General features: G+C 48.5%; 1 protein-coding gene across 1 annotated transcript; it reads right to left on the bottom strand.

The window, feature by feature from the left end:
- Positions 1 to 1,166: 1,166 nt before the first annotated feature.
- Positions 1,167 to 13,846, bottom strand: LOC102260988 (ubiquitin carboxyl-terminal hydrolase 4). The gene is made up of 2 exons (XM_014540249.1): positions 12,699 to 13,846; positions 1,167 to 1,248 (listed from the first exon to the last, which is right to left on the bottom strand). Exons 1-2 carry the CDS (start codon positions 13,817 to 13,819, stop codon positions 1,167 to 1,169), a joined length of 1,203 nt encoding a protein of 400 aa, XP_014395735.1. The 5' UTR covers positions 13,820 to 13,846.
- Between the last annotated feature and the right edge of the window lie 200 nt (positions 13,847 to 14,046).

The raw sequence follows: 14,046 nt of genomic DNA, 5'->3' as shown, positions 1-14,046 counted from the left end.
GATTCAGGTGAGAAGGAAGGAGGTAACACATATTGGGGGCCGAAAGCAGTGTGTGCCAAGACCCCATTCCTTCCCTGCACAGTCTGTCGTCATGTGCTCACTAGTGGTGGCCTCCTGAAGGGGGATCTCCTCCCCTTGAGTGGGAGCCTCGGAGAGCATGGAGCCCCCCTGCCCCCACTCACCTTTCCACCCCCACACTCAGTACAGTGTCTGGCAGAAGGAGGTAGTGCCCAGGAGAGATCTGTTCTCCGTTCAAGACTCTGCTCTAGGAAGATCATCCCCCACATTCTGTGTCTTTTATGATCTTCAGAGAAGGCCTCAAGGGGCTCACCCTCTTGGGCTTCGTGGTTCCAGGCTGCTCAGGGATTGGGCTAGTGGCTGGGCCGGCCCCCTCCCAGGCCAGTAGGATGACAGAACGGAGTTTGAGGAGCCGCTGTTGGCGCAGGGGCGGGCAGGTTCCAACGTGGAGGTGTGCCAAGTCCCGGGACACCCGCAGCCTAATTGGCAGTGCTGGAGTCAGTGCTTCCCAAGCACCGTTTGGCCGTGAATCACCTGGAAACCTGTTAAAAATACAAAACTTCTGAGTCAGTAGGTTTTGGGTGATATATTTGGTTACAAGTGCCGGACTGCAAGCTGGCTTAAGCAACAGGGGAATTGATTGTGAGGTGGGTGGCTTCTCCGGGAACTGTAAGACGGTGGCTTGTGGGTGTAGGCAGGCCAGGGACTCAGCTCTCCGGGCAGCCGCAGCCTCAGTCTGCTTTTCCCAACTCTGAGCTCAGGCCCCAGGGCCTCCCCCACCCGCAGGGAGTGCCTGGCTCTCCACTGGGTTTCAACAAGACTGTCCTGATGTGGGTGTGTCCCAGCAACCGTCGCTGCCCTCTGGGGGCTGGGCATTCCAGAGAGGGCGCCTCTGGGCCACTGGTGTCTACATGCCTCCCAAGGCAACACCTCCCAAGCAGCTTCAGGTGTGTCTTCCTCCCACTTCAACCCTCTCCCTCCTTCCTAAAGAGAAGACCCCCATCCTCCACCACCGTTTGTTAGGGTCCTGGTGGTTAAAGGACTGGAAGGACGTGAGCAGTGCAGAGACAGGGGCTCTATGGGAACATTTGTAGGGTTGGTTCCTGCACCATCAGTCTTCCCTGTGAGTCCCTAAGCAACAGGGGTCCCTACATTTTCATCAGATTCAGCAGCGTGGGAGCAGCAGGGGCAGAAGGGGTCTCCCTGGCCAGCAGTGGGGGAGTCAGGGATCTGGTGGGAGAACACAATAGCTCCTCAGGACCATGGGGCTCAGAGCGAGGCAGGACACTGCATGGCCCCAGCCCAGTGCTTTCCAGCTGTGCAGCTATGGGAATCACCTGGGATGTGCCTTCAGGTGCACTTTCCAGGCCCACCCAGACCCTCCAAATCACACTCCAGAAATGACCCAGGAGGCTGCGCTTGAATCAAGTTCCTCAGAACAATGACACCCTCCCATCCCCCCACATGCATACATATGCATGCACAGACTCACACACACACACACACACACACACACACACACACACACACACACACAGAGACAGAACCATGGTCTTTGACCCTCCCCATCAAAGAGGCCATTCAGAGTCAGAATCTTGGGGGCCTTGTCTCTGAGGCCCTGCTGTCAGGGCAGGTGGGGGTGGGGCTGCAGCAGAACTGCAGTTACCCCCCTGAGGTCCTGGGCCCTGTGCAGGTCAGGGTCCAGTCTGACCCGCTGGCCTGGGGAGTGGGGTCCAGTCTGACCCGCTGGCCTGGGGAGTGGGGTCCAGTCTGACCCGCTGGCCTGGGGAGTGGGGTCCAGTCTGACCCGCTGGCCTGGGGAGTGGGGTCCAGTCTGACCCGCTGGCCTGGGGAGTGGGGTCCAGTCTGACCCGCTGGCCTGGGGAGTGGGGTCCAGTCTGACCCGCTGGCCTGGGGAGTGGGGTCCAGTCTGACCCGCTGGCCTGGGGAGTGGGGTCCAGTCTGACCCGCTGGCCTGGGGAGTGGGGTCCAGTCTGACCCGCTGGCCTGGGGAATGGGGTCCAGTCTGACCCGCTGGCCTGGGGGATGGGGTCCAGTCTGCAGCCCATCCGCCCCTGCCCCTAGGGCATATAGTGTGTAGATTCTGCCCGCTCCTACTTATGCTTTTGCATCGGACATGGCTGGCTCCCTGGTGCGGTTTCTTGGGAATCTTGAAATCTGGGCATAACAGGGTCCAGTCTGACCCGCTGGCCTGGGGAATGGGTTCAGTCTGCAGCCCAGCCTTCCCTGCCCCTAGGGCATATAGTGTGTAGATTCTGCCCACTCCTATTCTTTGAGGAGCTACCAGCAACCCCAACAGGGTGCCCCGCTAGTGGATTGGGCTCCTGTGCCTGCAGTTCCTTGTGACTCAGGGTGCAAACTGGGGCCACAACCTACTTATTTGGCCTGCAGAGTGCTTTACAGATGGCGCTGGTGACCAATATGTACAACTCAAAGCTCTGATGTATTTCCAGCTCCTTTGGAAAATGTGGCAGTTTGTCGCTCTGGGCCCACATAGTAGATGGGTCCGGGAGCTCTACTGGGCCACCTCCCCTGAGCCCCACCTTGCTCCTCAGGCTCCCTGCTGCTGGCCCCAGTAGTCATCTGAATTTGGGATCCCCAGCTGGGCACCCAGCTATGTCTTTGCCAAAAAGTTATGAATTATTGTCATTACTGTCACTATTTTTTTAAAAATCACAGTTAACTACACATATACACTCTTGATGCCTCACTGAGCATCACTCTGGAGTATTTACTCATTTTATAGATGAGAAAACTGAGGCCCAGAGTGGCTAAACAACTTGCCCATGGTGGCCCAGCTGCTCAGTGGCAGAGCTGGTGTTTATATGTAGGTTTGTCTCCCTCCAAGGGGGACCCTGACTTTGCCTTTGCACTCTGCCCCCTGACCTCTGAGCTCAGCATCTTTACTTCTCTAGTCCATTCTCCCAACCTTCAGGCTCCTGTGGTTAGACTTGGGTCAGATGTTGACAGCCACGGGGTTCTTAGGCCTGGGCGAGGTCAGGTGCAGGGGGCTGAGCAAAATTAAGGGGTTAGGTGCTGGGTCAAGGGCACAGGTGCCGGAGGCTAAGACCAACAGTAGTTAGAATATTAATGCACTATTCAGCAGGGCTGAAAATCAGCATAATATTGCCCTGCTGTTGGCCAAATGGCTGAAGGCAATTCCCTAACCTGATAATCCTTTTACTGTTTACCAAACTTTACCTTTGATATGCCTGTATGCATTCCTAAAGGGCAAATGTGTATTCAAGTGAATAAAAGCTGATGGGACCAAGTTTTCTCGGAGCTTCTCCACTAGAGGGGAGTTTCTGCCTGGCCCCCCATGCCTTCTAAATTCATATTTCTTGTCTAGTGTATTCATTTGTGTGCCACCCCGTCTTCAGATCCTGAACCCTACCCGCAAATGGATGTGGCATTCACACACGGCGGCAGAACTGCTGACTGAGATCCCTTCCCCCATTCCCCAATGGCTGCCCTGTCAGCCCACACACTGACCCCATTCCATAGCCCTAGGGGGGAATTCCTGAGGCCCTCCTCAGAGTTCCCTATGAGGACAGGGGCCCCCACAATGTGCTTTGAGGGATATCTTGGGGACTTTCTTTCCTATTCTCTTTCAAGATATCTAGAATTCCACCATTAGCATCTGCAGCAGAAATTATTCTCTCTTTCAGGAAGGCATAATGAGGCCAGGGAGGGATGGGTAGCAACAAAAGGGACATGCCCTCAGGCGGGTTGGGAAGAAGTGTTCAGAAAGGCCAGAGGGGCAGCAGGTGTGTGGGAAGTAGGGAACTGTCTGGTGAGGTGAGCAGCCTGACAGGAGGAGAAGCAAGAACAGGAGGACAGGGAGAGAGGCTGGAGGAGGAAGGACACACTCGACTAGGAGGGGCCTCGGGCGGCCAGGCCCCTCTTCCTCGCCTCCCCTCCCCCCGCACTTAGGACCAGGTGCTTCAGGCTCTCCCTCTGCCTCTTCTGGGCTCCTGTCTCTGTGCCCTTTTCTCTCTCCTTCCATCCTCCCACCCTGCCTGGTCTCATATCTCCGTCTCTGTTCTGCTTCCTTTTCATCTCACTGTGTTTGTGTCTTTTCTCTGTCTCTCTGGATCGGTCTCTCCCACATCTGTTTCTCTCCGTCTGTCACTTTGAGTGTCTGTCTGTCCCTGCATCATTCTGGCATCTCTGGTCCTACACCCCTGTCTCCGTGGGCATCTTTGTCTCTGCGTGCTGGGTCTTTCTCCTTGCCTCTCTGTCTCCATCTCTGTCCACCTGTCTCTCTGTGTCTGTGTCTTCCCTGGATGTCTGAATGTCTGTTTGTCCATCAGTCTCAGACAACTGGACACACCCCCATGTCCTATTTGATGTGCAGTTTTGAGATTCCCTTTGAATATTGCAGGAGCAGGTTGACGGTTACCAAGGGAACAGGTCAGAAGAAATGGAGGGATCAAGGCGGGGGGAGACCATGATGTGTGGGTACCCTTTTCTGTTTTCCTATTCTTTGGCACTTTCCTTTTCCAAAGCAGAAAAAAGGGCAACAATTTAAAATGATTTTTCAAGAATCCACATGACAGAAATAATGGGTCCTAACTGTGTTGGACTAAAAGGCAGGCGGGGAGGGTGCAGCTGCTCCTCCTGTGTCTGGGGGGATTTAATGGCCAGATACTAGGAGAGGGTGATTAGAGGTTCTGGAGCCATTTGCCAGGCATTGGGGCTGGCATCACCTATGGCCGGCTCTCGCTGCTCAGCCCTTGAGGAATTCCAGACCCCTCTCAGCCTAGAGCATCCCAGTAGGGCACAAGGCCATGCTCAGGACATTGGACATTGGGCTGCCTGCAGGTCTTTTGTCTGAAGCCAGGGGCTAGGGGCCAGGGACAAGAGATGAACAGAAGAGGCCAAGTCCTGGCCACTCAAGAATCAGCACAGAGCCCAGCTCTCCCCAGGCAGTTTTCCAAAAGCATCCCTCTGCTCTCCTTGGCCCAGCCCAGATTTGGTTGTCATGGGGATTAACAGAGATGATGCCTGCACAGTTCCCAGCACACTAGCCCCTGTTACCCAGTAGCCAAGCCAAGAATCCTGTGAGTTTGGACTGGACTTGACCATCTGCTTCTGGGGTTGTCATTGTTGTGTGAGCGTTTACTTATTCTATGAGCAAGAGTCAGGCTTGTGCAGGACACGGATGAGCGATCAGTTATAATAGTGATTACTTAGCCATCATAACAAGTAGGCATTATTAGCTAGGGTTTCTATATTCTACACACTGATGTGCCTTTATCCATTTAGTCAGCACAGCAAAGGTTTTTACAGATGAGGACATTGAGGACTTCCGCTACTACAATACAAATATGAAAATGCAACACCGGAAGCCAGGGACACAGAAACAGCACCCCCCTCCCAGGAGGCTGGGATTGGAAAGGGGAGCAGGGAAGGCCTCCCAGCTGACCTCTGAGCTGGGCAGGCTTTTTCGGGGTGGAGGGTGAGTCAGGGGCTTGGAGAGGAGGGCATGCCAGGTTGCAAAGTGGTGTAGAGGCTGGAGTGAGGCAGGCCTAGGGCGGATGAGGGCAGAGGAGCTCCTGCGAGGTATAAGCAGGGCGGGCCTTGAGCCCTCTCCCATCCCCCACCAATCATAGAGCTCACCACGTTGGAGGTTTAGGCCCTGCTTCAGCCATGTGCCAGGGGCCTCTCCCCTCTCTTAGTATCTGGCACAACTGCCACAGTGGGTGTGGGACCAGCCCTTTTCATGATGTGGTCACAGGAGGAGGCAAGCACAGCATTTACCTGCTTTGCCCTCTTGACTAGATGTCCCCCTCTGTTTTGTATCTTGATCGTGATGCTGTTTACACAAAGGCATGGATTTGTCAAAACTCCTAGAACCACATTCTAAAAAGGGTGAATTTACTGTATGGAAATAAGACCTTAATAAACATGACTTTAAAAAAAAACACTCTAAAATAAGACTGTGGCCAATGGTTTGGTGAATTACTACACACAAACACAATATGTAAAAACTGAATGTTGGACAGTAAAATGAATAAATTATGGCTTTTGGTTTAAGCTTGATTTGGAAAAAAACATAACATTATGTGAAGTAGAAGAAGCCAAACACAAAAGGCCACAGACTATATGATTCATTCACATGACATTCTGGAAAAGGCAAAATCATAGGCATGGGAGTCAGACTAGTGGCTGCCACAGGCTGTGGGTGGCAAACAGGATTGAGAACAGGGGGCACAGGGACATACTAGGGGTGATGACACTGTTTTGCATCTTGATTGTGTTGGTAGTTTCATGACTGTTTGTACTTGTCAAAGCCACTGAACTACACTTTAAAAGGGGTAACTTTTACCGGACGTAAATGCTGTCTCCAATTATGTAAATTATATACACCTGCCTTTTTCAGAAAGTAGGCTGAGTGAAAGAAAATGATTAGAGAAATAACCCTTTAGGTGGTGTGCAGATATGGCAAAAATTGTGGAGATAGGATAAAAATAAATACATTTTGAGGAAACTTAGTCCCATTTATATCTCTATCTAGAAAAATAACTAGCTGAAGAAGGTAGTAGATTGTGTATTTTCTCCCATCTAATGTCTTTTTTTTTTTTTTTTTTAGTTTTATTCATTTCAAACGGGCCGCCCACGGCTGCTTTAGGTGGTGTGCAGATATGGCAAAAATTGTGGAGGTAGGATAAAAATAAATGCATTTTGAGAAAACTTAGTCCCATTTATATCTCTATCTAGAAAAATAACTAGCTGAAGAAGGTAGTAGATTGTGTATTTTCTCCCATCTAATCTGTATAATTTAACGTTTTTATAGTTTAACCTAGGATAACAATGAGAATATCAATGAAAAAGTCAGAGACAGTTGACCTCTGTGTGCCCTCACCCCCAGACTCTGCCATTGTCACCCATGTCATTCATTCACCCATTCAGCAAGCAGGATACCAGAGCTGCTCTGATAGGGCAATTGAGGAGTGTTTCACCAGGGACCACTGACAATGTGTAGGCAGGGTCAACCATGCCTAGACCTGAGGAGCGTCTGATAGGGCAATTGAGGAGTGTTTCACCAGGGACCATTGACAATGTGTAGGCAGGGTCAACCAGAGAATAATGGCGAAGCCCTTACATGCCTAGACCTGAGGAGCAAACTAAGAAAGCAAACTCCAGAATCCAAACAAACAACCTGTGTGGTAGAGGGCACCCCATGCGAGCTGTGGCCTCTGCAGGGGAACTCAGAGAACCTTTGGCCCCGTCGGGGAGAGTACTCCAGAATCCAAACAAACAACCTGTGTGGTAGAGGGCACCCCATGGCCTCTGCAGGGGAACTCAGAGAACCTTTGGCCCAGTCGGGGAGAGAGAGAAGAAACATCCCCACCTCACTCTCCTTTAGTCTCCAGCCTCCACCTGAACACAGGCTCCTAGACACAAAGCAGGTGAAGGACAGTGGTGGGCATGCAGGGGCACCTGGAGAAGGTCCAGCATACCACCTCGTGGAACTGTGTTTTAACCTGTAAGTTTTATTATCTTTCAGTTCTGATAAGGCCAACTGGTCGTGAGATAACTGCTGTTGGGACGATAGTTGGTTATACTCCAAGATCCCTAGAAACAGGAGCCATGGTTCACCATGCCGGGCTACACGGGAAAGCACCAGCATCGGTCATGAGCAGGGAGAACTGTGGACAAGAGCCTTTACTGTGGCTTCTGCAGGGAGGACCTGGTGAGGCAGGGTAAGCAGGCTCAGGATTGGCGGCTTGAGGAATGTCAGTAGGCTCTGGGGTGTAGGAGCTGTTCGCTGAATTGTCTGGCTCCTGGCCCTCGGTGATTAGGGCAGGTGGAGAGTGGTCCTGAGCAGGAGAGTCCCCTAGAGGAAGCAAAAGCAGAATCTGGATGGATTGGTTTGTGTACAAAATGTGTGCTGGCAGGGGAGTCATTAACTCTCTCTAGAAATTGGCTACCCCAGGAAGGACCATCCTTCCACGGTCAGAGCTTCAGATACAGAAACCAGAAAATCCATGAACACAGTATATGCTTTCACTTATTTAGATCTTCCTCGATTTCTTTCTTCAATATCCTATAATTTTCTGAGTACAGGCCTTTACCTCCTTGGTTAAATTTGTTCCTAGGTACCTTCTTTCGTTGCAATATTAGATGGGATTGCTTTCTTAATTTTTTTTTCTGATAGTTCATTATTGGTGTCTAAAGATGCCACCAATTTCTGAATATGGATTTTGTATCCTGATACTGTGCCAAATTAATTTAGATGAGTAGTTTTTTTTTTTTTTGGTGGATTCTTTTTTAAAAATATATGTTTTTATTCACTTCAAAGAGGAAGGAGATTATTGGTGTCTAAAGATGCCACCAATTTCTGAATATGAATTTTGTATTCTGATACTGTGCCAAATTAATTTAGATGAGTAGTTTTATTTTTGGTGGATTCTTTTTTAAAAAATATATACGTTTTTTTTCACTTCAAAGAGGAAGAAGGAGAGAGCGATTGAAACATCAACAATGAGAGAGCATCATTGATCAGCTGCCTCCTGCATGCCCCACACTGGGGATTGAGCCCGCAACCCAGGCATGTGCCCCAACCGGGAATCAAACTGTGACCTCCTGGTTCATAGGTTGATGCTTAACCACTGAGCCACGCCGGCAGGGCTTGGTGGATTCTTTAGGGTTTTCTATGTACAATATCATGTCATCTGCAAATAATGATAGTTTTACTTTCTTTTCTTAAAATTTGATGCCTTTTATTTCTTCTTCTTATCTGATTGTCATGGCTAGGATCTCCACTCCTAAGCTGAATAAGAGTGGGGAAAGTGTCTTGTTCCTGATCTTAAAGAAAACATGTTTAGTTTTTGCCCATTGAGTATGATGATGGCTATGGTTTTTCATTTATGGCCTTTATTATGTTGAATTATGATTCCTCTATTCCCTCTTGCTGAGAGTTTTTATCATAAATGGTTGCTGGATTTTGTCAAGTGCTTTTTTTGCATCTATTGTGATCATAATATGATTTTTATCCTTTATTTTATGTATCATGTTTATTGCATCTGCAGAATAAATCCCACTTGTTCATGGTGTATTACTTCTTTAATGTACTGCTAGACTGGATGCCTTCACAGGCAAATTTTACCAAACATTCAAAGAACTAATGCCTATCCTTCTCAAATTATTTCAAAAAATTCAAGAAGAGGGAAGACTTCCAGACTCTTTTTAGGAGGCCAGCATTATCCTAATTCCAAAACTAGATGAAGAAACTACAAAGAAAGAAAATAATAGGCCAACATAGATACTAAAACCTCAACAAAATATTGGTAGTATATTCATTGACATTGTTCTTTGTAATATTGTTTTTGGATATGTCTCCTCAGGCAAGGGAAATGATAGAATAAATAAATAATTAAATAGGATTGAATCAAACTAAAATTTTTTGCACCTTGCTGTGCAAAATGAAAAGACAACCTACTGAATAGAGAAGATATTTGCCAATGCTACATCTGATAGGGGTTAATATTAAAAATAGATAAAGAACTCATCCAACTTAACATCAAAGACAAACAATCTAATTAAAAAATGAACAGAGGACCTGAATAGACATTTCTCCAAAGAGGACACACACATGGCCAATAAACATGAAAAGATGCTAAACATCACTAATCATCAGAGAGATGCAAATTAAAATCACCCCATACCTTCAGAATGGCTATCATCAATAAATCAACAAACACCTGTTGCTAAGCATGTGGAAAAAGAAAATGCTCATGCACTGTTGATGGAATTGCAAATTGGTGCAGCCTCTATACAGGAAACAGTATGGAGGCCTTTCAAACAGTTAAAAATAGAACTTCCATATGACCCAGCAACCCCACTTCTGGGGATTTATTTGACCTAACCCAAAACACTAATGAGAAATGATATATGCATCTCTAGGTTCATTGCAGCATTATCATACTAGCCAAGATAGGGACACAACCAAAGGGTCAATTAAGTGAAAAAGATGCGGTACATATATACACAATGGGATATGACTCGGCCATGAGAAAAAAATGAAATCTTGCCATTTGTGACAACATGGATGGACCTAGAATATGCTAAGTAAACTAAGTCAGACAGAGAAAAACAAATATCATGTACTTTCACTTATATGTGGGATCTAAAAAACCAAAATACATGTCAAACAAAAACAGAAACAAAGCCATAGATATAGAAAACAAACTGACAGTTGCCAGATAGAGGGTTATTAAGGGTTGAGTGAAGTACAAATTGGCAGTTTCAAAATAGTCACAGGGATGTAAACTACAGCACAGGGAGTATAGTCAGTAATATTTTAACAACTATGTATGGGGACAGGTGGGTGGGTACTAGACTTATTGGGTCTTAATAAATTGTATCTGTTACCAGACAGGGGCCGGCCTGGAGCAGGTCTGCATCAGGTGGCCTGTAGTGTGTGGGTTCTTGACTTCGTGTAGGAAAGATTTCACAAGAGTCCAGATGGGTTTGAGAGTGTGTTCATTAACGCTAGGGACAGTGAGACAAAGGAAAAAATTAGGGTAGAAGAAACAGCAGGGGGGAGCCTAGGAGGGGCTCTGCTTTGTCTCTAGAAATGTTACAGGGAAGAAGTGAGCCAGGGCAGGGCTGCTTAGCTCCTGGGAAGTGAAGGTCACAGTGATGGAGGCGAGCCTAGGTGGGGCTGCTTTGGCTCACTGGCAAGTCAGAGAAAAGGGGGGCCTTGGAGACAGATCAGGGGGTGAGCCCAGGCTGAGGTGCTGCTGCCCACTGCTCCCTCCCCTGGATGCAAGTCCTGTGGGGACCCTTAGAAATAAAAAGTTCATGCACAGGAAGGGGCATGGGCATGCTCTAGGTTGAGCCCGGATTGAGTCTCTGTCCTGAGGGATTTTTTCCTATAGGGGAGAATCTTAGGGGAGGGTTTCAGTAGAATATGCATCAGCTTCCAGATGCATTTTTTAATATGCTGATGCATTAAAATGAGGAGATGTGCAGGAGGCAGCTGATCGATGTTTCTCTCTCATTGATGTTTCTAACTCTCTATCTCTCTCCCTTCCTCTCTGTAAAAAAATCAATAAAATATATTTAAAAAAAAAAGTATAGAGCAAAAGAGTGAACCCAAGTGCCATCCTATATAATATAAGCGTAGTATGCAATTGTCCCCTCGACCGGGAGTTCGTCCGGGAGTTGACCAGGGGGCAGGGCCCGCCGGGGGAAGGCAGGGAGGCCCCGGCCCGCAGCCGGCAACCGCAAGGGACCCCACCAGTGCACGAATTTTATGCACTGGGTCTCTAGTTGTATAGACAAAACAATATATAACAAAGAAAGCTTCTCACACACCTTGTTTCTTGTAGGCAGGCCTGCTCTCTCAGGCAGCACTTTCTGCACCACAGGAAGTGTTCTCATCTGTGCTCTCCAATTACAGTGGCTCCTTGCCATCCCAGTGTGGGTAGGAGGGCTGAGGAAGTGAAATTTTACTTCTGCCTGATTTTAAATAATTTAAGTTTAAATCACCACATGTGGTTCATGTCTACCGCATGGGGCAGGCAATTCTAAGGCTAAACACACCTCACCTAGTTCTCTTTATTTCCCTGGAAAAGAGCTTTTAAAATGGGGCCATCCTCTCCTACATTCTACAATCTTCTCTCCAGGAGAGGTTCAGAGTATTTTTATTGTTATTGGTAGCTGCTCGAAGCTTCTTTGTGATTAAGGTGTATTGGGCAAAGATACTTTCTTGGCTTTTCCCCCTTTACTATTCTTCTTCTTTAATCCTCACTGGAGAACCTCACAGGTTCTTTGGGGTTTTTAGTTGGAGTTTATAAATGTTAAGGCATTTGTTTAGAAAAAATATTTTGTTTTTTTGTGGGTTTTTTTTTGTCTCTTTTATTTTTTATTTTTTTAAGATATTTTTATTGATTTCAGAGAGAAGGGAGAGAGAGAGAAAGAAAGGGAGAGGGCGAGGAGGGGGAGGGAGGGAGAGAGAGAGAGAGAGAGAGAGAGAGAGGGAGGAACATCGATGCGAGAGAATAATCAATCCTCGGCCTCCTGCATGCCCCCCACCGGGGATCGAGCCCACAGCCTGGGTATGTGCCCTGAAGGGTAATCGAACCACTGAGCCACACCAGTCAGGCCTCCCCAATCTTCTTTCACTGCCCCTCACATCACCTTCCAGTAATGCCAACCCCATTCCTAACTCAGGGGGCCCAACTCAAACCACTGTGGGTATAGGTTCCCGGCTCAGAGACCTGGGAGCAGCTTCAGAAGATACTGGAACTCAACTTGAATTTTTAGGGTCCGGCTTAAGCTGCTGGCTGTTTAAAGGTCGGCACCACAGAACACAGCGTTCTGAGCAACCAGCTGATAAAAGACTTCTCAAGTACCCCAGCCCAGAGGTGGGGCTGAGGTCATGAAGGTAAGTCACTAAATGGCTGACCAACAGGAAAGAAGGGTCTGATCATGTGGGGTTTCTAGTTTCAGATTCCATCTTTTTAAAAAATATATATTTCTATTGGTTTCAGTGAGAAAGGGAGAGGGAGAGGGAGAGAGAAACATCAATGATGAGAGAGAATCATAAATCAGCTATCTCCTGCACACCCCACACTGGGGATCAAGCCCGCAACCCAGGTGTATGCTCTAACTAGGGATTGAACCATGACCTCCTGGTTCTTAGGTCAACACTTAACCCCTGGCCCACACTGGCCAGGCTCAGATTCCATCTTAATCTCAAAATGCAAGCAAAAGAACGCCTCACGACAGCATGACACTGGTCTCCCCCCATGGGGCGGGGGCACAGGCATCGGCCCACCTTGAACATGCGAGGCGCCACGTGAGCATCCCTCCCAGACCACATCTGCTTAATGAGTTCTGCGTAGGCCTCTGCGATTTCGCCCTTCATCCCCAGAGGGTTGTCTCTGTTGATTTCGGCCTCATGCTCGTCTTTGAGGAAGTAGTCCGTCAGGGGCGCGGTGTTGCTCAAGCACTGCAAAGCAGAGTTCATGAAGCAGGTGTTCCCCAGGTTTCCAAGTCCACAGAGCCCCGGTTGGACATGAGACGATGGGGGCTCCTGACAATTATACGAAGCAGAGAAGCCAGATCCATTTGACTGCAGGGTCTGCCTCGGCCACGTGCCATCCTCATTTTGGGGCTCAATGACTAGCACCTGACCCTGGTACAGCCCCGCGTCCTGGACAGTGTTGTCGAGCTTGCTCAACTGCTCGTAGGTGTTGCTCATGTACTTGTTCCACAGCCGCGTCTCCCGCTCCGCAGGATTGTTGAACAGCTTCCGCATCTCCTTCTCGATGGTGGCGATGGTGTCGGCCTTGTTGAAATGGCAGCTCAGCATGTTGGTGGGGTCACTGTTCTCACAGAGCTTCAGTTCCAGCAGATACACCTCCACCTTGCAGTGCTTGACGAACAGGCCGTACTCCACGACTTTTCTGACGATGGGCTGCTGGCCTTCTATGCAGCCATACCAGTTTATTAGCTTATTCCAGGCCTCAGTTGGGACCAATACATAGTCCAATTCATCTATTAAATGTTCTTTCAGGGTCTGACTCTCAGGATCTGAAAAGAGTCCGGAGTTATCTATCGGGCCAGGAAACATGTTGTGTTCTCCCACATTGTACACATCCCAGCTGTCAAAGCCCACATACTTCTTCCACTGTTTGAACCACCGGCTGTCAATAAGATACCACTGCGCCCCTCGCTGGAGCGTGGTCCTCAGCAAGGCCCCGAGTTCGGATTTCTGGGTCTCCGCATCTGGTTGCTCCCCGGAGCCCCCGCCTTCCGCCATCTCGTCCGCGGCCCCGGCCCAGCCGACCCGGACCCAGATGCATTTTTAATGTGCTGATGCATCAAGATGAGTGTATAGGGAAGTTTTGGATTATTCTTTGGACTATTTTACTGTTATCTTAGGTCTGCCTGGCATTAATGGGGTTTTTGTTATTAGTTCCCCAACTTCATCTGTCCTTGGGTTTAGCTGGTACAAATGGCATTAGTTGGGTCTTTGTTCTTTATTTT

Source organism: Myotis brandtii, unplaced genomic scaffold, assembly GCF_000412655.1.
Source record: "Myotis brandtii unplaced genomic scaffold, ASM41265v1 scaffold240, whole genome shotgun sequence".
In the NCBI taxonomy this organism is placed as follows: Eukaryota; Metazoa; Chordata; class Mammalia; order Chiroptera; family Vespertilionidae; genus Myotis; species Myotis brandtii.
This window is presented reverse-complemented; position numbering and strand designations above follow the sequence as displayed.